General features: G+C 38.3%; 1 protein-coding gene across 1 annotated transcript in view; it reads left to right on the top strand.

The window, feature by feature from the left end:
• Nucleotides 1-15,521, top strand: part of LOC134370765 (uncharacterized) — a 126,123-nt gene that overhangs the window by 51,434 nt on the left and 59,168 nt on the right. Inside the window, exon 7 of the mRNA XM_063087748.1 lies at nucleotides 15,259-15,320. Coding sequence (XP_062943818.1) covers nucleotides 15,259-15,320 — 62 coding nt within the window. The remainder of the gene's footprint in view (nucleotides 1-15,258; nucleotides 15,321-15,521) is intronic.

Genomic DNA, 15,521 nt, shown 5'->3' with positions numbered 1-15,521 from the left:
AACAATTGAGAAATATTTTTAAGTCTATTTCACCTTTTCAGTGGTTTTGTTATTTTGATTTATATCCTATAACATGTGCTTGGAAAACATGATAGAATCCTATTAGCAGTTTTAAGAAATGTCAGTTTCCAGCCAAAATGAGAAAGGACTCCATTCACATTAAGCTGTTTCTAATAAACGTACTCATGTGAAAATACAATAGACTAGTCTTAGTTTTCTATTGTCTTTGAAACAAATTACCACAAATGTATGCAAACACAATCACACAGATGTTTGTCATTATCTTAAGTTCTAGAGGTTAGAAGACCAAAATGGGTCGCACTGGGCTAAAATCATGGCGTCTATAGGGCTGTGTTTCTATTTGGAGTTGCCAGATATGATACAGGATACCCAGTTAACATGAATTTCAGATAAAAATTTTATTATACATATGCCCCAATTAATCAAGGCAAATACTGAAGGCAAGTATGCAAATATTGTATCCTTATACAAAAAAGTTACTTCTTTATCTCAAATTTAAATTTAATTATTATATTGCTTAGGGTTCTCCAGGGAAGGAGAACCAGTAGAACTGACGTGTAGATATATAGATATATGAATATAGAGAGATTTATCATGAGAAATTGGCTTGTGAAGTTATGGAGGCTGAGAAGTCCCATGACGTACCATCTGCATGCTGGAGCCCAGGAATGCTGATGGTATAGTTCTGCTCCAAACCCAAAAGACGGAGAACCAAAAGCACAAATGTCTGAGTGCAGGAGAATATGCCTGTTCCAGATCAAACAGAGTGAATTCACCCTTTCTCTTCCTTTTTGTTCTATCCATGCCCTTAATGGACTGGATAATGCCCACCTGCCTTGGTGAGGGTAACTTCTTTCCTCAGCCTACTGATTCAGATGTTCATCTGTTCTGGAAATACCCTCACACATACACCCAGAAATAATGTTTTACCAGCCACCTGGGCATTTCTTATTCCAGTCAAGTTGATACATGAAATTAGGTATCACAGAAAGACTATATTTTTACTTGCTGAATATTCAGTTATTAGAAATGGTCCTCAGTTTGTCTTTCTGTGTTTTCGCAGGCTCTCTATGAGATTTTTCTTATCAGTTATGTCTGAGAATAAAGCCTAATTGTACTACTGTACAAATCAACAGACTTGAATCTTCCTCAGTTTTTGTTTTTACATTATGGTGGGGTAAATTTCAGCCTGGACTCATAAGATCCTTTTTTTTTCCTGTAAAAAAATATATTATGTATTTAAAATAAGATAACATATATAGAAAATAGAGAGTATAAAATGTAAATACAAGGAGTTATGGAAAAATAAAATATACACAAATATGTATACGTATATAATATTTCTCTTCCTTCAACTTGCCTCTACATAAAATATTTCTAATATCATTTTTTCTAGAGAGAGCAGGAAAATCACACTGACATGGCACACTTTGTCTCCATACCTCTCTACAGCCCAGTGCTGGGGACACCTGAGTACTGATGCAGCCTCCTTCCCCCCAGCACCAGGTGATTCAGCTCAGTGGAGTTAGGAGTATTTCTGGAAGCCAATTCTATATAGAATGGTTTTCAATAACTTAAATATTTATATGGGCCACTAAATTTACTCTTAGATAACACATCCCAATTTCTGTTGTGTGAAATCAAGTCATATTTTGCAGGGATGGCTTGCCATTTTAAAAATGTTTCTGAATGTTCCTGAATTTTTAAATGGTAATTTGAGAGTTCTTTCAGTTTATAATGTTACCCAGACTACATTTTAAAATCAAAATTTCCCAAAATAATTTTTCAATAGTACAAGTAGGGTTTATTCTTAGACTTAGATGATAAAAAAAATCTCAGAGAGAGCTTGCGAAAACACAGATGCTGGGATGTCAACACTTGTTACTTACTTAGTAGGTCTGGGATGGGAAATTGCATTTCTAACAAGCTCCCAGGTAATGCTGCCATATCAATGTTAAATGAAATAATTTTGTCTTCCTGGTCAAGTTAATGAATGAGGATATGTCTGCTAATGGTGTTTGAAGAAGATTCTCATGGGTATCAGGGGTGTGAATTACCTGTACTTGGAGTGGAGCTCCCTCCCCTCATTACTGCAGGCAGAGAGGGGGAGAGGAAGAACAGTCTTGGAGGAGTCACTCTGGACACAGGGATACAGCCTGAGAGACTGGATGAGGCACATGGCAATGAACAACTGGACAGAGAATTGTGAGTACTTTACCCTCCCGAATGGACTGATCAGTTCATGGAGTAATGGTCTTGGTTCTGATGGCTCTAAAAGGAGAGCAACTGAGAAGTTTAGCTCTCTCACTCAGCCATTCTGGCCATGTGATACCCTCCAATGCTGTGCAGAGCCACCTCCACCAAGGCCGTCACACATGTGTTCCCTGGACTTTGGACTTCCCAACCTCTGAAACTATAACAATACTCTTTGTTTTCTTACACATTACAAGTTCAGGCGTTCTATTAAAAGCAAGAGAAAGGGACTAACACACCTGTTGTCCCTCCAAAGCCCATGTCCATCCTCCCCCACAGGCCTCTCAAAGATCCTGTCCTCAGCCTGAAGCCTCCCTAGTGGTCAGAGATCTGACATGATCTGATGAGGGATTGTTGCATCTATGTTCATAAGCAAATTTGTCATATTATTTTCAAATCTGATGCTATCCTTGTTGGATTGAGTGTCACGATTTTCTTAGGATAAGAAAATGAGTATGGGCTCCATGTCCTCTATTTCATGTCTTAAAAAGGTTTCTTTCATGTTTGCTGGAATTCTCCTTCTGTCTTGGATTTTGATTCATAAAATATGTTTGCTAATTAAATATATGTAAATGAACTGATTAAATATATAATTAAATACACACACAAGGGTACTTCAAAATTTTATGAAAAAATAAAATTAAAAAATAATACGTCTTCCTATGAACTTTTTGAAGATCTTGCGTGTGTTTGTGTGTGTATACATATATATAAAAAACCAGAATAACTGAAACTGTAATTTGTAAGAAAAGAACATTTCTTTCTTACAATGTTGGGGGCTAGGAAGTCCACGCTGAGGGATTTCTTCTTGGTGGAAACTCTAGAGAGTCTCATGGCGCCCAGGGTATCACATGGTGAGAACAGCAAGAGTGCTTATTAATATACTCTCATGCTCTCCTTATAAAGCCACCAGTCCATACCCATAATAACCCATTCAACCATTAACCCATTACTCCATGAATGCATTAATCCATTTCTGAGAGCATAGTTGTCATGATCCAATCATCTCTTAAAGGTCTCACCTTTCAACACTGCCACACTGGGGGTCAATCTTCCACATGAGCTTTGGAGGGGACAAACGTTCGACCTGCATCAATCTATCTATCTATGTCTATGTATCTAAAATTATTTTGTTGTATACAGAGCCCCAGACACTAAGGATACTATGTATGGCAGAGTTTCACAGTCCCCAGAAGTGATGAGAGAAGACATCAGAAAGAAAGTGGTGGTTGACCACCTGTGCAGAGATGCCAGGAGGAGAAGGTGCAAATGCACTCCCAGTGTCCTTTGATGGTCCCTAATAAAATCTTCTTGTCTGATGACTGAGGAAGGTGAAGGAGAGAGGAATCCAGGCCATGGTAGAGATGGCCCCAGAGCTCTGATTGTAGATTGACTTCTTTTTGCAATTGAGATACCTATTTTCCAAATGTCTCTTAATCTCTGTTTTCTTGGCCAAATTCCTTCATGCAAATTTGTTCCTGCCATGTGACTGTCCATTCCTCATTGTCTGCCTGGATATCAGGTTTAGACAATGACTCCATGAGGGTGGAGGATGAAATAGGGAGCAAGGGTGTCAGTCAGAGCCCAGTGCTCCTGTAGCTCCTGGGGCTCAGGTGCAGAAAGGTCACACTCCAGTGAGGATACTGCTTGCCCAAGTATGTGAGAGTCAGTAGAGGATTTTTGTATGTGATCTGGCCCAAAACCCTGTGAGATCCTGTGTCCTCAGCCCCTCTGGCACTGCCCAGCTCTCCTGGAAGGGTGTCCTGATTATAGCAGATGGACCTCTCTGATTTCACTATTCAGGACAGTAGAATGAGTAGGTTCCCTCTGTGGTGTTTGGGGCTCAGACATTTCTTTCAGGTCAAGAATGGCCTCCAGACAGCTAGTTACAGGGTGCATTGTACAATGCTTATGTCACTGGATATTTCATGATTACCTGGCATTTATTTGAGTTTGCTTCTGCCAGTTGCCTTCAGTCATTACCAGACTGTTACCGTCTTGAACCAAGTTTACGGCTTAATGTTTTCAGAGTCCCCAGGTGGTTTAAAACTTGAAATAATTCCACATGGATTATTCTTACACGTTGACTTTTTCGGTGGTGGTGGTTGTCATTGAGAGGGTCTCCTGTTAGGTTTCCCCAGCCCTCACTGTACAGGCCTTGGCATTTGATTTCTGTCTTTTCCATGAGAATATAATGCTGTCATGGAAAAAGTGTTTTCTCCCCTTTCTTGTTTCTCTTATTTGTAATTTGCCCTTGAATGTCCTCCTGGCAATAATGATCTGTATTTAAATAAATAATATATTTGAGATATTTTTAGTCTAGTTTTATAATTTTTCTCAATATGAGGATTGATAGAAAAAGAACATTACTATATGTGGACATCCCCCCCTTTTCAGAAGTTCCCCCTCAATCTTGACCTATGGAATCTCATGACCTGTTATCCCACCCTCATTGGACCCTGATCAATTTTACTTGCTGAGAGATCCATGGATTTCAAGGATGTTGGGTTTATAATGTCTTGGTTCAAAACATCTGGTACTTGGTACTTAATACCGTCCCCACCAAAAAACCAGAGAGGGAAAAGTGTTCAAAGTGATGGGGTTAAACTGGAGGATGTGATCGCATGGTGGGTCTGACAGCCATGCCTAATGGGGATGGCTGTCCTTGTTAACCCACTCAGTAACCTGGAGGCATATTTTTGCTGCTGGGGACATAGCTGTTTTGTTTGCATAGGGAGACCAATAATAAACATAGTATTTTTATTCAACCCATAAAGATAGTCTGACAAGACAGCATTAAGCCCTCTGGTTTTAGTAGCACAAGTGAGAGCACAAGCCAAAACCTGAGCTGATGTTGACCTCAAACGTAAACAGGAGAGTAATGTATCAGACCAGGAAGAAGGGGAAAATATGATATTTTGAGATTAAGCAATCTGAGGAAATCATGACTGATGAAGTGAGAAGAGAAGTCACTCCCTGAACTGAACTTGGTCAGAGCCACCACCACGGCTGACCACACCAGGCCAGGAGAAAAGAAGGGAGGTCTGCGTTCATTCCTCTGTGGGTCCTGAGCACTGTGTAAGCCGTAGAACTGCTGTGCCATGTACAACAGTAATAATCAGCCTCATCTTCAGGCTGCGGCCCAGAGATGTGCAGAACACCTGCATTTGTTGAGGTATCTTTGGATCCAGAGAAGCGGCTGAGGACCCCAGAGCCCTCCTGCTTGTCTGAGTCTGACTTGAAACTCAGGATATGCCTAGGAGGGCTCCCTGGCTTCTGCTGGAACCAGCCTAATCAGGACTCACCAACACCGATGTCACTGCTCAGGGTGCAGATGAGTCTGGCAGATGCTCCCAGAGATGCAGAGAGGGAGGGCAGCTGAGTCAGCACAGGCTGCGCGAGGGAACCTGCAGACACAGACACTCATGGGTGATGGGGTAGGCAACGGGGCAAAGCTTTTTAGGGGTCTGTGCCAGTGAGGATGACACCCACTCAGGAGCTGTCCCAGATCTATGAGGCCTGTCCCTACCAGTGCTGTGAGAGAGGAGCACAAGGAGGAGAGGCCTCCAGGCCATGGTGGATTCAGTCTCTTGAGGCCCCAGAGCAGGGCTGGGTGGCCCAGGCCTTTCTTATCTTCTCCCGTGGCCTGAAAGAGGAGGGGCTGTGCACACAAATGTGTTTCCCCTACTGATGACCTCTGCTCCACTCTGAGCCCAGCTGAAGGCTGAGCTTTAGGCAAAGAGGGCTGCTGGTGAGATTCAAGAGTTGGCCCCATGGGAAGTATCAGGGAGGACACCGCTCCTGGGCCCTTCCACCCTTATGGAAAGAACTCAGCGAGGAAATAATTCCAGTCACTTGGAGAGATGGAGAGTCAGTAAGTTTATTACGCTAGTGGGACAGGAACACTAGCGGGACCCAGGTGGACTCATGTCCTGAGATCCTGGGACCCTGGCTGCAGGGAGAGCTGTGGTTATATACTTTTCTCGAGCAGGCAAGCAAACCTTTTATTGGCCCTTTCTGTATCTAAGCAAAGTTACACAAGCAGGGGCGCTTCATAAAACAGTTCAGGGGCTTCACTAGGCCAGGTTACAGAGCCAGGAAATGTGTGGTTAAATAGGTGCTGTTCCTTTCAATCTCTAAACATATCTTTGAAAAGCAGTTTCTGCGAATTTAGGTGGCTCAATCAAGCAGCAGAGCCACAGAAACCCAAGAAGCAGACTACTGTTTAAGCAACCCTTAGGGGTCCTTTTCAAACAAGCACATTCCAGCTGCAAAATTAAAACAAATGTGGGGGTAAAACATTTACATTTTGGGATCCACTTCACCACAGACCTGTGAACAGGAGACTCTGCCCAGCCCAGAGAGACACAGCTGCTGAGTCTCCACCAGCAAACGCAGGTGCCAACACCCCAGCCCTGGAGAGGTTGGGGGATTACAGGGCAGTGACATCCACTGTGCAGATGCTGGGAAAGAACCACAGTGCCACCTGCTGCTCACTAATCAAACTTCATTCTTTGGGTGGAAAACATTTGAAAGGAACAGGCCTGATGTCTGGTCACCATTAGTCCACAAACATCTATAGCCCATACACCCTAGTGCCTCCGTGTAATATTAGTAACCAGTCTTTTCCAATAAGGGATTCCTGATGTACTAATTGGAAGAGTTGTGGAAATTATGACCAGTGCACATTGAGACTGAAATTGCAGAGGGCTGTGGGAGCAAAGACCTGAGCAGCATCTTCCACTGTGGCCAGGGAAAGAGGCGACTGTGATGTGGGTCGCAATGGAGAGTGGGGTCCTGCTGTAGGACAAATGAAGGACCAGGCATTTCTAGAGGAGAAGCACAGTTCTTGTAAGAGGTAGCACAGTGTGCAAATACTCAGGATCAGTACATAGCACATAGTGTTGAAGGGATGGCCAAACTTACCAGGTGACCATCTCCAGTAATCTAATGGCATTGGAGTGCCTGGAGAAGTAAGTATATTTGGATCCAGATGGCAAAGAATCTTTTTGGTCATAATACAGAAATTCAAATATATTTATCATGGACTTAGTAAGGTGTAATTGACATCAATCAGCTGCACATATTTAACATGCACAATTTAATATTTTTTGATAGTAAAATAAATCTGTGATCACAATCAAGAAAATGAATCCATCCATCATGTATATACATGTATAAACTCACAAGTTTATACATGCCCCTTTTACATCATTCCCACCCTTGTTATCCCCTCCCAATTTCTCGGATCTGTCTTCTGTTAAAGACCAGATTGCACTTTTTGCAATTATATAGAAATATATACTTTTGCTGTCTACACTAGTCCACGGGAAACATAAAGTTATCATTTGATGACCCGAAAGATCGATTCCTTTATAGTATGTGGTAGTCACTTACAAAATGAGGGACATAGATTAGAAGGGGTAAGCCCCTGTCCTATGAGGTGAAAACAGAAAATATTAAAATTTTTATCTATCTTATTTTATATAATTATTCTACTATTTTAAATATATGGCTTATACAACATGTGGATTTCTCGTGGGTTTTTACTTATTTGTATTAAAAACTTTTGAAATACATTTTTCCCATAAGCACAAATATCCACATGTGTAAAATATTTGACATATGTATTTTCCGGGAGACAACAGCATCTCACAATATATTGCAAATTTCTTTATTTAGAACATTCCTCCCCCCCAATATACCATATGTTAACAATAAATTGTAGAGAATGATTATTTTTAATGCATAACAATTTATTCCATGTTATGCAAATTTCTGAAACGATATACTCCACTGCAGTGAACAGTACCGGCGTATGGCCAGAATTGCTGTGTTTATAGAGCGTAAGCTAATAGGGTAGAATTATTTACCTGAGCTCAGGTCTCTTGGCTTCAATCACCATGCCACCTCCTTAGCATGTACCTAACTCTGTAAAAATAATCTGTTTGCCTTTTCCATTTAATCAAGAAGTTAATTAAAAGGGTTTTAAATGAAATCAGCATGAGGCTAGATATTACTGTTTGCTTACACATTAATTCAGTTTCTAAAATTTCACAGTGCCTAGAAAATACAACCTCTTTGGTTTTGGCTTTCATGAAGTTAGTGAGACTTTTAGGTCTAAAATCTTACCATTTTAAATAATTTTCTCTTGTATTACAAAATAATGTGTATCTCATGTTTATTGGTGAATAATGTTGTCCATCTGTCATTATGCCTAATTAGTCAAACTTTCTAATAATGTTACTTAACATTCTTTATGTTCATTTACGTGTCGTAGACCAAAACATTTTATTTCTGTAATGGTTTTAATATCACCTAATATGATTATGTGTCAACGTGTCACTGTCTGTGAATTGGTGTGTCATACTCTTTAAACTATTAGCTATTTAATCTATATGTGTAAATGAATTATAACAGTGACTACTACATTGCATGGACTAAATAAGTACTTACCTCTCTGATTCATCAAATTCCCATTTGTTCTTCTGTTCTATCTAAATATTGATGAAAAAGAGGAGGTATTCTCAGTATACTATCTGGATAAAATACAAACTCAAATGGCATGCTTCACTAATTTCCATTAGATTGAATAACTCACGTGACTCACTCAATGAATATGAGTGTAAAGCAAAGAATTTATAGTTATATTCTCCATCCTACAACAGAAGAAACTTTTGCTCATTCATTGAGGACACCAAACCTCATTCTTCTACATTAAACTTCCTGAATCGTCAATGTTAACTGCCTAGAAAATCTAAAAACATGGAATACCACAAATTCCAAATAAATAACAAGATAGGCACAAATTATCAAAGTATACCCAAGAAAAAATAGAATCTGTGAATACACATATAGCAAGTAAAATGATTCATTTAATTAAAAATCTTTCCACAAAGAGAAGCCTAGAGCACATACCTTAACTGGTAAATTCTACTAACTTTAAGGAACAATTAATACCAATTCTTCACAAGCCTTTCTGGAAAACAGAAGAACACTACTGGGAACACTTTCTAATTCATTGTATAACAGCAGTATTACCCTGATCCTAAAGCCAGGCAAAACCAATACAAGAAAAGAAGATTATGCATGAATATCCCTGGTAAATACACGCACAAAATCCTACAAAAAATTAGCAAACTGAATCCAGTAACATATAAAAATGATTGTACACCACGGCCAAATGGGATTATTTCATAAATGCAACACCGACTTAACGTCCAAAAATTAATCGGTGCAATACACAAAATAATAAAATAAAGAAAAGAGAAGATCCTTTCAATAGATACAGAAGAACATGTGACAAATTTAACACTAATTCACGACTAAGCTCTCTGGAAACTGGGAATACAAGGAAACTTCCTAGATCTTCTAAAGGGAATCAAAGAAAAACCTATAGCTAACACATAATGGTAAAATACTGGGTGTTTTATCTAGACATTTGGGAACAAGGCAAGAATATCTACTCTACCACTCTATTCACCATGAAACTGAAGGTATCTTCCAGAGAAATTACACAAGAAAATTAAATAAAATCCTCCATATTGGAAAGAAGACGTGGAATTGTATTTTATCGCAGATGACATAAACTTGAATATAATAGTTTTTAAGAAATTCACTGAAACCCACTAACGTTAATAAATGAGTTCAGCAAGGTCACAAGATATAAGATCGATACACAAAATTTAATTGTACTTTTATATACTAGCACTGAACAATCTTAAAATTAAATTAAGAAAACAATTCCATAAATAACAATATAAAAAAATATTGGGAAGTAAATTTAACAAGCCAAGTGCAAGTCTTGTACGCTGAAAAATAATTTTTCAGAAACATTGTTAAAAGAAATTAAAGAAGAACTAAATAAATAGAAAGACATTCAATGTTCCAAGATAATAAATTTAATATTGTTATTCCTTCACAATACTCCACGATATGTTGATGCTCCACAAATTGGTCTAAAAATTAAATGAAGTCCCATCAAATTCCATTCAATACACAATATTTCAGGTAGGGTGAGTTGTGATAGATTATGTTATTTTAAGGATTGGTCTATTTTGTCTAGGTTGTTAAATCCATGGGTGTGAAGTTTTCCATGGTCTTCCTTTATCATCCTTTATAGGTCTATAAGGTCTGTAATAACATCAGCTCTTTCATTCCTGATATTGGTCATTTGTTCCTTCCTTGTCAGTCTTGTTAGCAGTTTGGCACTTTTACTAATCTTTTCAGAAAACCAATTATTTGTTTCATGGATTTTTTCTATTCTTTTCCTATTTTCAATTTTATTGATTTATGCAAGTGTATGCAATAGTCCATCCTTACGTTTCCCTTTTGTTTATTTTGTGCTTCATTTTCTAGTTTCCACTTCCTTACTGAGACTGTTGATTTGAAAAGTTCTTCTTTGTTAATGTGTACCTTTATGTCAATCTCAGCACTGCTGTAGCTGTGTCCTACAAAGTTTTAAGTGTACACTTACGCAGCACTGACAGTGGAACAGTCATTTTTTTTTTCCCCGAGGGTTATACCTGTATTTTGTCATTTATTCTTTATATACTGTGGTATGTGAAGTGGTAGCAGAAAATATTTTTTTCTGCTTCATTCCCACTGTTTCCAAAATGAGAAGTCTGAACAGCTCTTCATTATTGTCTTTTGAGTGCTGCTCCTCTAATCTGATGGATACATTTCTCTTAACATATTTCCTACTTCCTACTTGATATTCTGTTTCAATTTGGCATTCAGATATGTGAATCTGTTTTCTCATTTGTTGCATTTTTGATGCATTTAGAATAGATACATATTAGTGTATAAAATACTACAATTCAAATGTATATTTATGGTCTTGTATGTATTTTTATATATGCATATATCCATATATATTTATATATATTTGTTCAAGCTGGAGTCCGTTAACACTCTCTGTTTACAACAGTATAGAATCACCTGTCCTTTCTGCACCTACCCAGTCACTCCCTCAGGTGGATAATAACTGGAGAAAATATGGGACCATTGATATTAGTACAGTTTTTATGAATCATTCATGATCTATCTGATTTATTTGTGGTAGAAGTTTTGAAGGATCAGCAGAGATCAGCATCTATAATGTGGTATTTCATACCATTAAAGGTACCTATTCTCTTTAAACATGACAGATCTCTCATCTTCATCCTAAATTTTTACTCATTCCACTTGTTGGGGGGCTAGTCACTACTTTCCTTCCAGTAGCTTGTTTTCATGAGCAGATCATATGAATATATTGGATTGGATGTTGATTTATGAGCCAGAATACCCATTAAATTTAACATTATGAAGATGCTTTGAAATTCTACAGAAAAATATTAATTATATGTTTTTTCCCAAAATTTTCACCCCCCCCACACAAGAATGAACTAATTAAAATATAGTGACTACAGTATTTACTCATATACATGCACAATAACAGGGAAATTTCTCAGTGAATTTAGAGATTGAGAGGCAACTAAGTAGAGAGTAATATACATTTATATGATAAAAATATAGTTTAATAGTTATATCTTTAGAAAAATAGGACTTTAATAACTGAATATCTGTTAATGCTGCCTTTTATCTAATCTAGGGCAAAGTTTAATTATTGGTTCTAGAGATATTTGGTGATTCAGGAATGGTAGAAATGGGTGGGGATGTTATTATTTTATGTTATTTTATGTATTTATGTATTTATTTATTTATTTTGCTGGCCAGCACAGGGATTGAACCTGAACCTTGGTGTTATTACCACCATGCTCTCTAACCAACTGAGCAAACCAGCCAGCTCAGGGATATTGTTTTTAAATCAGTGATGGAATCTTTGTCCTAAACATGTCAGCTTTGTTCCTTTGAATTTGATATTCACTACTGACTTTATTTGTTGGTATGACATTTCCTCTAATATAATTTGTTTTCAAAAACAGGGAGTAACAATGTGTGGGTTTTGGAATCACTTTTTCAAATAAAACATTTATTCTTAAATGACATGATTGTACATGTGAAAACCATTTATTCTTAAATGACATGATTGTACATGTGACAGTTGGCCTCACAGAGCAGACTGTGCTCTCACTCTGAAAGTTCTGTGATGCCCTGTCGCCGTGGTGATGTGATTATGTAGGTGTAGCCCTCGGAACTGATTGCCACTGTCTGTGTTGAGTTGCTCAAAGCTCATAGCAGGTAGAACATTTCTTGCTTTTTGTCTTCATCATGGGGAACCTGTGTTCCTGCATTAGAGGTATGTTAGATATTAGCCTCACAAATGCTGTCCTTTCACATGGACTAGTTAATATGTCTAAAAATATTTAAAATATTTTTCTCTGTATTTTGTCATATACAGTTATAAATGTGTTCTGTAGTTCAGTTTTATTTTTCAATTTATATACGTAGTAGTTATCAAGCAGTTTGCCTTTAAACTTTATTTACATATAAGAAATATATCATTTTCTATTACATTCTGCACCCCTAAAGCTCCCCATCATTAGGTATTCCCTTGGGGAAATTAGTACAAATTACTTTTTAATGCAGTTTGACATAAGTAAAGATCTAGTACATTTATGAATTTCAGAAATTTGAATAGAATCCAAAATGGGGGAGATGGTTTTGAGGTATTTTACACAATAAAGTGTATCTATCTTTGTTATTAACATGCCTTTCCTCTCCCCATTTCCTAAAATGAGTATTTAGTTTAGGAAATTTTCGGTATGTCATTCTCATTCATATAACTCGTTTTAAAAAAATAGATCATGAGAATGTGTACTGTCTAAGTTTCAGTATATGAACCAAAACACAGTTTGGGGTTTATTCAAAATTACAAAGCCATCAATTATAGGTGATTAGTCAATCTTTCCAGAGGTAAACATAATCAAATGCAATGATTTTTTTTTCTCAGTTACCCAGTAAATAGCCACTATTTCAACACAGAAAGATAAATAGGATGAATTTGTAGAGACTAATAATCAAGAACAGAGATTTATTTCATCTGAGAAACAAGTAGATAACATATGTACATATAAAGCCAGATAAAAATTGTATACAGTGACAATTGTATAAATTTGCATGTAGAGTTGTAGCTTTAAAAAATGTGCTGTTAATGCTGTGTTCATGTATTGTGTGACTCAGTTCTCCTGACCCTTCATCCACAACTCTCCGAAACCTCAGCCACGATCATTTCCATGATGTAGCAACTAAGTTTAAAGGCATTTATATTTTTGAAAAATAATCCAACATGATATTTTTTTCACAGATTTTAGAATTCAGACTTTTAAATAGATCATGCTGCTCCACCCAGTAAACTAGTGTTCATCTCATTTGAGCAGGTATCTGTTGACCATGGCTCAGGCAACTGGATCATTCTGGTGAACAGTGCCGCCCTTTTCTGTAGAATGGCCACTGAGTGGGCCCTCAGGCAGACACAGACAGTGTTTTTGACATCTTTATCTGACTCCTTCAAAACTCGGTCTGTGTTAGGATAAACTGGTTGATTTTAGGCCAAGCAGCTATATGTCATAATAAGAACAATGGTCTGGGAATTTGGAATCCTGGGCTTGCATGAGTCTCTGAGTCTTGGTAAGCTGTGAGATCTAAGGCAGGACCTTTCACCAATAATCCAGCCTTATGAATATTTATATTTTACACTTAACGTACATTGAATCATTCAACACTTGCCACAGACATATGTCCTGGTTTATTTACTATCCCCGTTTTCTGGGTGAAGGAAAAGACATAGAGATGAATGTGTCCAAGCTCATGTGCTCCTAAGTAGAAGAACTAACATGGAATGCAGGCATGTGACCCCGATGCTGAGGCTCTGAACTACTGACCTGCACTCATCTCTCAGTTGTGGGATCACTGGTCACCATGCAAGGAATGTTCATCATCTGTATATATGCCTGAATTATCCGAGCATATGGAAATCCTTCACGCAATCCATATTATATGGTAGTGTCAGTGGTCACAAAGCCCAAGACATGTATTAGTACATTAATGTCACATATTTTGTCATAGTCATTATATGGAAAGCACATAGAAAGCCCCAATGTTTTTGGACAGTTCGCAGATTCTGAGAGTTAGGAGGCACTACTTGGGGGAACTGGTCAGTCTCTTATCAGTGCTGAGTCACTTGTTAGCGCCTGTCCTAAAGCTGATAATAGGGAGATCATTTAGTGATATTTGATGGCATTATAAATATGATCCTTAGGCTGAAATCCTGTGAGATACACACCTGGAGACAGCGACAAGTAAAGACTCAGAGAACACTCTGTTATTAGCCTGGTGTGTCACCTGCATGCAGCTCTCACGTACAGCTGGGTTAAAGAGCCTCAGTGCTCAGCAGGGGCCTGCTCCCTGCTATGCCCCTCTCACTGAGGGTTGGCCAGTCTGAAAATGGACAGCCAGCTCACACAACAAATACAAATGCATGACACAGAATCGGAAGGCTGGAAGGAAATTATGATTTATAGTGGTTATTTTTAAAAGTTAGAATTTCAGCATTTTCTACTATTTAGTAACTGATCACTTTATAACAAAGGACCAGTGAATAAATACAATTCTCTCTTGTGCCCAGTGTTAAAGCCAGTTCCCTGATTAAATTTTGCACAGATCAAAGGCAAAATCCTATCCACGAGACAATAAGTGCAGTAGCAGCAGATGTGCACCTGTGCAGGTTGAAGTAGACTTGGTAGAGGTCAGGAGAGCAGTGGCAATTCTACTGGGCTTCAACATGGGCTGAAGGAGTGACAGGACTCTGTTAATTTGCCATCACCCAGAAAGCCAGCACTGTATTCCTCAGTTGTTTCCCACTCATCTCTTTGCCTTCCTTGTTCCATTAAGCAGGATGGTCCTGCAGCTGCTTAACTCCTGCTTCCTACCACACCCATAAGTTCCAGTCCTTGGTGCACATCAAGCAAAGTTCCCTGAGTAATCAGTGAGCAGCACCACCAATAAACTGACAGTTATTCTGTGTCCTTCTCCCTTCCCCAGGAGTTCATGTTAAAAAGATATCTCCAGAGAAGGCAAATGAGGACATACTCTCCATCCCTGCGGTAAGAATCACGATTCTTTGTTTAAAGTAGAAATGTTGCTTTACTTCTGAATTGATATCAGATTTGAAAAAAACTGATCATGTGTATTGTAGGTGCTAGATAATGTTTACATGGTGGGTGGTGGAGGAGAATCTTACCAACTGATACCTCATTCAAGAAAGCACGCAGCATTGACAGTGTCAGGTTACACATGGCACGTTA

The sequence above is a fragment of the Cynocephalus volans genome, chromosome 2 (assembly GCF_027409185.1).
Source record: "Cynocephalus volans isolate mCynVol1 chromosome 2, mCynVol1.pri, whole genome shotgun sequence".
Classification (NCBI taxonomy): Eukaryota; Metazoa; Chordata; class Mammalia; order Dermoptera; family Cynocephalidae; genus Cynocephalus; species Cynocephalus volans.
This window is presented reverse-complemented; position numbering and strand designations above follow the sequence as displayed.